The sequence below is a fragment of the Micropterus dolomieu genome, linkage group LG03, assembly GCF_021292245.1.
Source record: "Micropterus dolomieu isolate WLL.071019.BEF.003 ecotype Adirondacks linkage group LG03, ASM2129224v1, whole genome shotgun sequence".
NCBI lineage: Eukaryota > Metazoa > Chordata > Actinopteri > Centrarchiformes > Centrarchidae > Micropterus > Micropterus dolomieu.
In genome coordinates, this window is record NC_060152.1 from 5,066,279 (window position 1) to 5,076,441 (window position 10,163).

General features: G+C 40.0%; 1 protein-coding gene across 1 annotated transcript; it reads left to right on the forward strand.

The window, feature by feature from the left end:
* The first annotated feature begins 800 nt into the window (after nucleotides 1-800).
* si:ch211-215k15.4 (fucolectin-1) lies at nucleotides 801-4,866 on the forward strand. Its single transcript, XM_046045558.1, has 5 exons — nucleotides 801-864; nucleotides 2,505-2,790; nucleotides 3,593-3,747; nucleotides 4,240-4,519; nucleotides 4,716-4,866. Exons 1-5 carry the CDS (start codon nucleotides 801-803, stop codon nucleotides 4,864-4,866), a joined length of 936 nt encoding a protein of 311 aa, XP_045901514.1.
* Nucleotides 4,867-10,163: the final 5,297 nt, after the last annotated feature.

Here is a 10,163-nt window from a genome sequence, read left to right on the forward strand (position 1 = left end):
CAGACTGTCCAGAACTCAGCTGCCAGGCTTTTAACCAGAACAAAGAAATATGACCACATTACTCCTATTTTAGCTTCATTACACTGGCTCCCAGTATGTTTTAGAATTGACTTTAAAATTCTATTGATCACTTTTAAAGCTCTTCATGGCCTCTTGCCTTGTTATATTTCTGACCTTTTAGTCCCATACGCACCAGCACGTACCTTGAGATCCTCGGGCAGAGGTCTGTTGTCTGTTCCAGAGTCTCGACTGAAAACTAAAGGGCACAGAGCGTTTGCTGTCAGGGCCCCGAGGCTCTGGAACAGCCTGCCCGAGGAAATCAGGTCGGCTGAGTCAGTGAACTCTTTTAAGTCCCTTCTTAAAACATACTTTTATAGGAGAGCCTTTCCCGATCTTATTTGACTTTATTTTATCCCTTTTATTTTATTGTATTTTACTAATTTTATATGAATTTTTCATGCTCTTATCTTGTTTTTTTGTATTATTCTTTACACTTGTTAAAGCACTTTGTAACTTGTTTTTGACAAGTGATCTACAAATAAGGATTATTATTATTATTATTTTGCAAGTCGAGGTATGTGGTTGTTGTTGTGGGTTCATTTATTTTTGACAGTTACAGACACATAGTTTGTCATTTATTTATATTAATTGAGTTCATTTTTATGCACTTTGGACATATAACTTCTGAAACACAGATTGTTGTATGTCTGGCATAAATTTCACACAGTAATAATGTTGACAATGCTTATTTCTTCAATGTAAATCTATTGTTGACTCTATTCTCTGCCTTAACCAGAACAATGAAACAGAGTTCAATCCTGCTTTTGCAGCTCCTTCTGGGGACATGCTCGGCTTATACCTATCGTAAGTGTGATCTGGCTGTAACTATGATATCTTTGTTATAAAACATTAAAGTCTCACTCCACTCAAACATTTACATAGGTAGGTAGGTTTATTGTCACAATACAACAATTTATAGAGTGAAATTGAGTTTTGTAACTCCCTATATAGCAGACAATATACATTAATACTGAAGAAATTATAAAAAATGGTAAACAGAAATAAACAATAATCAATGGAGCAGTGCTGAGGTTGATTAGAGTTTAAGAGTCTGATAGCTTGGGGGGAAAGCTGCTCTGCAGTCTGGTGGTGCGGCAGCAGAAACGTCTAAGTCTCTTCCCAGAAGGCAGCAGGGTGAACAGGCTGTGGCTATGGGGTAATGGGTAATGTCCTTCAGTATCCTTCGGGCTCTGCGTAGGAACCTCACCTCACAGATATCACTGATGCTCGGGAGATGGGTACCAATGATCTTCTGAGCAGTTTTAATCGCTGCAGAGCCCTCCGGTCCTGCACCGTGCACATCCCATGCCAGTTTGTGATGTTTCCAGTCAGGATGCTTTCTATTGCTCCCCTGTAAAAGCTGACAAGAACTTGGTGTGGGAATTTGGCCTTCTTAAGCTTCCAAGAAATCCAGTCGTTTCTGAGCTTTTTTCACCAGCATGGAGATGTGAGATGACCATGTCAGGTTCTCTGTGATGCTGATTCCCAGGAACTTGAAACTGTTCACCTGCTCCACCTCAGCACCGCTGATGTAGACAGGAGTGTGTGTCTTTATCTCCTTCTTCCTATAATCAATGATCAGCTCCTTGGTTTTGCTGACGTTGAGTTGTGAGTTGTTCTCTTAGCACCACTCTATAAGATTATGAATTTCTTCCAGATATGAAGTCTCATCGTTGTTTGAAATCTGGCTGGATGACGGTGGTGTCATCCGTAAACTTCACAACAGAGTTCTCTCCATGTTGGAGGATGCAGTCACGGGTTTATAGCGTGAACAGGAGGGGGCTGAGCACACAGCCCTGGGGGGCTCCGGTGTTGAGTTAAGGTGGAGGAGGTGTGTCTGCCAATCCGAACTGACTGGGGTCTGTTTGTGAGGAAGTCCAATATCCAGTTGCAGAGTGTTGCATTTAAACCCAAAGTGCTGAGTTTACATGTGCTTGGTCACTTGGATGTTTGAGCTTCACTGTGCAGAATGATTCATGTTTTACAGTAGAAGACTGTTTTCATGTTCATGTGCTGAAGGGGGAAAGTTTCTCTGTGCTCATCTTAAATTATAATAAAACAAACAGAATATGTTATGTTTAGTTATTTGTGTATGTCAAGGTGACCAACCTTTGTTAGTCAAATGACAATCGCTGTGCGGTAATCTCTGCTACATTTATATGTATTCGCAGAAAACGTGGCCTTGCGCGGCCAAACATCTCAATCACGTCTGTTCACAGTCAGTGAAGTTGTCTATTAAACATCTTCAGCAGGACATTTATGCACTGAGTGAAAACTTGACTATGGAAATAGATGAACTATCAGCAATTTATTGGTTGAGAAATTTATTTAAGCTTCAAGTATCTAACCTCGCCATATCATCATTGTTGTGTTCATAACTTGTTTCAGCTGCTTAATTTTTCTATTATACATTTTAATGTGTATTTCAACTGTCTTGTTCATAGAAAATGTGGCCTTGCGTGGAAAAGCGACCCAGTCAAACCGTTTAGAGCACCCATTTGGATCTGCCTACAATGCTATTGATGGAAACCGTGAATCTAACTACCCAGCTGGATCATGCACCCACACAGTTGAACAGACCAACTCCTGGTGGAGAGTGGACCTGCTGGAGCCCTACATTGTCACTTCTGTCATTATCACCAACAGAGGAGACTGCTGTCCTGAAAGGCTCAACGGGGCAGAGATTCACATCGGCAACTCTTTACAAGACAATGGTGCTGTGAACCCAGTGTAAGTGAACGTTATGACTTATAAAATTATTTATAAACACATAAGCCACCCAGATCGTGACACTGTGCCACTGCTCTTCTTCCATGAAGGTTAACATTGCATTCCATAAAACGGCATTTGTTTTTTATGATTTTAGCAAAGGTGGTCCTTATTTCAGGCAATGTAGCTCACCTCCAGATAACTATAAGACATCCAGCATTTGCCTTTAGGTTTCTGGGTAGTATAGACTATTAGTTTGAGCACTGTGCTCATGTATAGCATCACATAATTTATATTTCATCCTCATGTTTTCATAGTTTGCAGAAGAATCAAAAGAATCAAACCTGTTTATTTTAAATTGTAGGTTTTGACCACAGAATGATCAATTTTTAATGACTGGCATATGTCTATTAATTTCCTTAAACAGACAGAGTAACAGGACACCTGTAGTGCAGATGGTCTATGTGCATGTGATCATTCCAAATTTTAAAATTAGTCACAATTAAAAAACTACTGCTGTACCTATGAAACAGTTTCTTCCCATCAGCTGTTTGTTGTTTACCTTGACAACATGTTGCAACGCAAGAAGCAGAGTTTGTACACTGGAACCATCTTTAATTTAAAACAAAAGGGTGAGAATCTTATATAATGAATTCAATGTAAGTTTTTAATGTGAAGTTTTTAATTAAATGAAATATCTCAGTTTGCTGTCAGAGTGGCCAAAGGATTGGTATTGTTTCTTACTTTATATTGCTGTATACCTTTCAAGTACTGCCAGTACAAAACAAATTGACGCACTGCTCTCTCTCTCTATTTTGTTTAGGGTTGGTGTAATTTCCCATATTCCAGCAGGCAGATCTTTAAAAATGGCTTTCACCACATTGGTGGAGGGACGTTATGTGACTGTGATTGTACCTGGTTCAGGAAAGTACCTTACACTCTGCGAAGTTGAAGTCTATGGGTACCGTGCCCCAACCGGTGAGAATTGATTATGTGGCTGATGTGATTTTCTATGAGATGCAGCTGCCTCATTTTCTATACAACCATAGTTACTCACACCAGAGTTTGAATTAATTTGAATGAAGAAAACATGCAAAATGCACGCCCATTCTGTTATTACTGGATGTCTCCATTACAAATTGGTATCTTTTTGAGCTAAATGTGTCTTGACATTCGGTTGGTTTATTTTAAAATGTTATGGGTAAATTATAAGACAATATGTATAAGACAAAACAGTATCTCAAAAGTTACTGGGATTCTGGATAGTTTCCAAAAAAGTTAAGCAAATTTGTTATTCATTCAACAGAATGTAAACATTTACTACTGCTAGCTTCTACTGTATCCCTCTTACTACTGGAAAGGGCCACAATGTGCAAATAGGTTCAAGACAAACGCACATCGGGGCCACTTTGTTTTCTGCAAAGTGCATCATGGTCAGTGCTGATGTTTGCAATTGTGTCCTTTGTTCAGGGGAGAATCTGGCACTTCAAGGAAAAGCCACACAGTCGTCACTGCATTCTACGGGCATTCCATATAATGCCATAGATGGCAACCGTGCCAGCAACTGGAAACAGGGCTCTTGTACTCACACAAGCAACAACTTGTACCCCTGGTGGCGTCTGGACCTGGGCAAAACCCATAAAGTGTTTTCTGTTAACATAACCAACTACAAAAATTTTCCCTTACGACTTAATGGAGCTGAGATCCGAATTGGAGATTCTCTTGACAACGATGGCAACAACAATCCCAGGTACTTTACAGTCATTAATTAAAATACTACTGTAACAATAGCTTGTGACTAATGTATATCTGTCATTAGGTTAGTTTGGAGGAACACATTTATGCTGAGTGAAAAAAAAAGACACTTAGCACCAACTTCCATTTAACAATCCATTTATTAAACTGACTATTCGATGAGTTAACAAAGTCATTTCTTCTTCTACTAGGTGTGCTGTGATCTCAAGCATCACTGGAGGTTTCCCCGCAAACTTCCCATGTAACGGAATGGATGGTCGCTTTGTTAATATAGTCATTCCTGGAAGAGCTGAGTATCTGAGCTTGTGTGAGGTGGAGGTGTATGGCTCCAGACTGGATTAGGTCTGAGGATTTTTAAGATTTATAATAAGGCCATTTCACATTGCAGCTGATTACATGATTCTCTTGTACAGACCCACGTTGTCATAGCTTATGCTTCACTGGGGGTCACCAGGGGTCTTTGAGGAGGTCACAGCCAGTTCCCAGCAAAAAGGGGAATCATATAGGGTTAGGTAAGGGTTAGGTACCCTAACCCTTATTTTCACTATAATTCCATCCAAGAGTAACACAGTGACAGAACGTATGACTATTTTGATGATGGGTTTCATACACTTTCTGTAATAAAACTTCAAAAAGCCCAAATCCTATCAGATGGGCAATCCTGGGACAAAATCTCATCAAATGGGGGTCAGTGGTCTAATTTGTGCCAGTTTAGCAGTCCTTGACGTGAAAAACCACTGGCTTAAAGCATATATTAAAGCTGCATTAATACATTTTACCACTAGGTGAAAGAATGACTTATTTGGAGTCGTTTTATGTCAGCCTGATCCAACCTGTCTCCTTTCACCTCTGGTATGGCATCCACCACTTAGAAGAATATCTGGTTCTTTAGCTACTAGATGTTCCACTTTGATCATCAGCTTAGTTGCTAACTTTGACTTCTGCTTTGTGCTGGGAGCATACAGTGGGTTTTCACTGAAAGCAGCCTGTTGTTCTTGATAGGAGCTAAGAAACCGAACCATACATTTGTGTAAAAAAAGAGCTATGTTGGTGATGATTGTCTGTGTTTTTGTCACTATGAAAGACACCCTGGACATTACACATAACTGTCTCCTTCTGTCCTAATGATTTTGTTTGTGCTTGCTTGTGATATCAATCCTTTATTTGATTTTTGTTTATTTTCATATATACACTTCTGTTCATATTTGATCTTTTTGCGTTTGATTTCTATTTATTTTATCCCTTAAATGAACCTATTAGTTATTTACATATTTATTTGTTTGTTGTATTTTATTTTTGCTGTCAAGCACCTTGCATTGCATTTAAGCACAAAATGTGCTATGTAAATAAAGTTAGATTGATTGATTAATTGAATAATTTTACTGTAAATGGGTTATGCTACATGAGAACGATTTTGTAAGACGTCCAACTACGTCAGAAATCAAAAGTATTTATATTTATTCAGATCAACCATACCTGAAGGCAGGGTGAAAAGTCGGCCATCATAGAGAGGGGGAGACCTAATATTATAGTGCCTGAACACAGTATAAATGCTGATCATTTCTTGACATAGTTTGAGAGGTATTACAAGTTATATAATATTTTCAGTTCTGAAAGCTTTTTCAAGTAAATCATATTTATAACTTTGCACCTGTATACAATATAAACTTCATTAAAATGTTATTGTTTTCTGCAACCCACATTTCCAAAAAAGGCACACTGCAGTGCAAATACAAACAAAATGTGATGATGTGCAAAACATTGAGATCCCATTTTTAATTGAAAATAGCACAAAGATAACTTATCAAATGTTGAAAGTTAGAAATGTTATTGTTTTTGGAAAATTATATGCCCCTTTTTTAAATTTAAGACTGGCAACCTTTTTATATACAGTCTACGCTAGCAACACATTTCAACAGTTTGGATAGTGGCAACAAAACACTGAAAAGAAAACACACAGCTGAACATCTCACATTTCATTATGTGAACTGGCAAAAGGTTAGGTTAGGTTATTGTCCCAAAGGGAAATTCTGCTTGGGCACAGTGCAGTGTTGATTCATAAAAAACATCACAAAAGACATCACACTTCACAAAACACATCAACAAGAACCTGAGAAGCATCGACATGTTGTACTTCACTAGAGGAAAATATGTACACAGAAGAAAAAGGACAATGTTCACAACATAGTTCCATGGATTAAAGTGCAAGTGTGGTTATTGCACATTGCTGAATTGAACTGAACTTTGTGCAAAGTGGGTTGCTAAGATGCTAGTATGTTTATTGCACGTTGCCCTATTGCACCGAGATCACAAGTAAAGTGCTGTAGTGCTCACATGTTTATTGCACACAACACTATTTTACATTGTTCAGCAGCTTAATGGAGGCTGGCACAAATGGTAATTTTAGATGACTGGATTTGCATTTTGGTACACGGAGTCTTCTTCCTGATGGCAGGGTTTCGTATTCAGGGAAGAGGGGATGTTGAGGGTTTGATTTAATTTTCCTAGCCTGTTTCATAACTGCCTGGTCATACAGGCTCTGTAGAGGCTCAGTCTGTCCTCACTACAATTTTCATGGCTGTTTTGTACATGCTGGCAAGCTTGTTTTTCAACTTAACTGAACCATGCAGTAATTCCATATCTGATGACACTCTCTAAGATTGCATGGTAGGAAATCATCATGATCTGACTGCTCACACCATACAACCTGAGACACCTTTAAAAATAAAGCCTCTGCTGCAATTTGTCACACAGGTTGTCAACATGTGTATTCCAGCAAAGAAGACTGTCAATGTGGACACCTAAATATTTGTCTGAGGACACCTGAGTTACTTCCTGGTTTTTAATGACCACTGGCTCATGGTCGGTAACTTGCATCGGGTTGAAGACTATCTCCTGTGGTCAGATGATGTTTAGGTATAAAGGAACATCCCAGAGAGACTGAGTCTTTCTGAAGTAAAGATGGGGAGGGTTTTACCATTTTTTGAAAGACTGCGCTGGAAAAGAGTGCAACAATTTAAGAATCTGGGGATTTTATTGTCTACAGTACACAATATCATTAAAAGTATGTACTGTATGGGCTGATGAACACTTTCAAAAACCATTTGTTGCTGCATCCAAAAATGCAAGTTGAAACTCTACCATGCAAAGTGGAAATGGTATATAAACATGGAGGATTCATCGTTAACATGTACAAACTGAAATCGATCTGATAAACAGGACTTAAACCAGCTTAGAGCGGTTCCTTTAATGCCAATGAAATGTTCCAGTCTCTGCAATAGGATCTGATGATCAATGGTGTCAAATGCAGCACTTAGATCTAATAAAACCAGTACAGAGACAAGTCCTTTGTCTGATGCACTAAGGAGGTCGTTAGTAATTTTCACCAGTGCTGTCTCGGTGCTATGATGAGTTCTAAATCCTGACTGAAAATCCTCAAACTATTTCTCTGTAGAAAGTCACACAGCTGTTTAGCAACTGCCAGGATCAGGAGAGAGATGGAAGGTTAGATATAGGTCTATAGTTGGCTAAAACATCCGGATCAAGGTTGGGCTTTTTCAGGAGAGGTGTTAAGAGACGGGACAGAAAGGACCCAAACGCAACGCTCAGAGGGGAGGAGATTTTATTGAGGGTTCACGGAGGGGGCTAGGGAAGAGGTCAGGGAGGAGAGGTGGACGCCGGGGGACGCGGGCACGGAGGGCCGAGGGGCAGGCGAGGCACAGGTGGTGAGGCGAGGAGGAGCCGGGAGGAAGCCCGAGAGGAGAGGACCGGAGGATGAGCCCAGCCGACTTAACGGATGACGAGGGTGAGTGAACCTGGGAGGGAAAACAGACAGAAAGACAGGGTTAGTGACTGGAGCGACAAAATACAGGGAAAATGAGGAAAAACCAAGAAACATGAGCGCCTGAACGTGGAGGTGGCACCGGGTATGGAGCAACAACGATCAAGCGAGGATGGTGTGGAGAACCAGGGTTAAAATACAGGCAGGGATGAGGTTGATTACTGGCAGGTGTGGCAGGCTGACGAGATGGCTGATGAGGTGCAGGTGCAGGTAGTTGGCTGGCCTCAGGAGCCGAGGGAGAGAGGAGGAGAACACAGGGAGGCAGGCAGAGCAAAACAATGGGTGAAATAAAGTGAGGAAAAAAAAAAGGGCAACCAGGACACTCACCGTCAGCTGGGCTGTCCCCACAACAACAGGTTCAATTACAGCTTCTTTAAAGTACTGTGGTACATAGCCTGTTGATAAAGATAGATAGATCATATCTAGTAGAGAAGTGCTGACTAAGGGTAAAACTTCATTAAGCAGCCTAGTTGGGATGGGGTCTAAGAGGCAGGTTGATGGTTTAGATGAAGAAATTATTGAAGTTAGTTGGTAAAGATTGAAGGAAGCAAAGCAGTCTAAACATGTATCTGGTTCTACAGCTGTTTCTAAGGTTCCTGAGTTTAGAGATAAGTCGGTGCCAGTTGAGGGCAGGTCTTGGTGAATTTTGTTTCTAATAGTTAGAATTTTATCATTAAAGAAGCTCATGAAGTCGTAACTACTGAGAGCTATGGGAATACTTGGCTCAATAGAGCTGTGACTCTCTGTCAGCCTGGCTACAGTGCTGAAAAGAAAACTGGGGTTGTTCCTATTTTCCTCTATTAATGAGGACCTTCCTATAAGTTTTAAGACTATTTAAATTAAACGAGAATTTTCCACTTTGGTGGAACGCCAATTCCTCTCAAGTGTCCGTGATATTTGCTTTAATTTGCGAGTTTCAGTATTATACCATGGAGCTAACAGTCTTTGTTTTAGTATTTTCTTTTTTAGAGGGGCTACAGAGTCCAGTGTCATTCGCAGCGAGCCTGCTGCACTATCAACAAGATGATCGACTTGGGAGGGACTGAAATTAGCATAGGAGTCCTCCATTACTTTGTGACTTGATAATGAATTTAGAGCTGATGGAATCGCATCCTTAAATTTAGCTACAGCACTATCAGACAGACATCTTGTATAGAAATATTTGCCCAATGGCGAGTAGTTCAGCAATACAAACTCAATAGTTATCAAACAGTGGTCGGATAAAGAGGGATTTTGTGGGAACACCACTAAATGTTCAATTTCAATACCATACACCAAAACAAGGTCGAGGGTGTGGTTAAAACAGTGAGTCGGTTCATGAACACTCTGAGAGAAGCCGATGGAATCTAACAAAGAGATAAACGCAGTACTGAAGCTGTCATTCTCAACATCCACATTAATATTAAAATCCCCTACAATAATAACTTTGTCTGTTTTAAGGACTAAAGTTGACAAAAACTCTGCAAATTCAGATAAGAATTCAGAGTACGGGCCAGGTGCTCGGTACACTATAATGAATAGAATTGGTTGCAGTGATTTCCAACTTGGGTGCGAAAGACTAAGAACAAGACTTTCAAATGAGTTATAGTTTAGTTTAGGTTTAGAGCTGATTAGTAGGCTAGAGTCGAAGATAGCTGCAACTCCACCTCCTCGGCCTGTGCCTCGAGGAATGTGAGTATTAATATGACTGGGAGGGGTGGATTCATTTAGGCTAACATATTCTCCATCACCCAGCCAGGTTTCAGTAAGACCAAATAAATCAATATCATAATCTGATATTAGTTCATTTACTAGTACA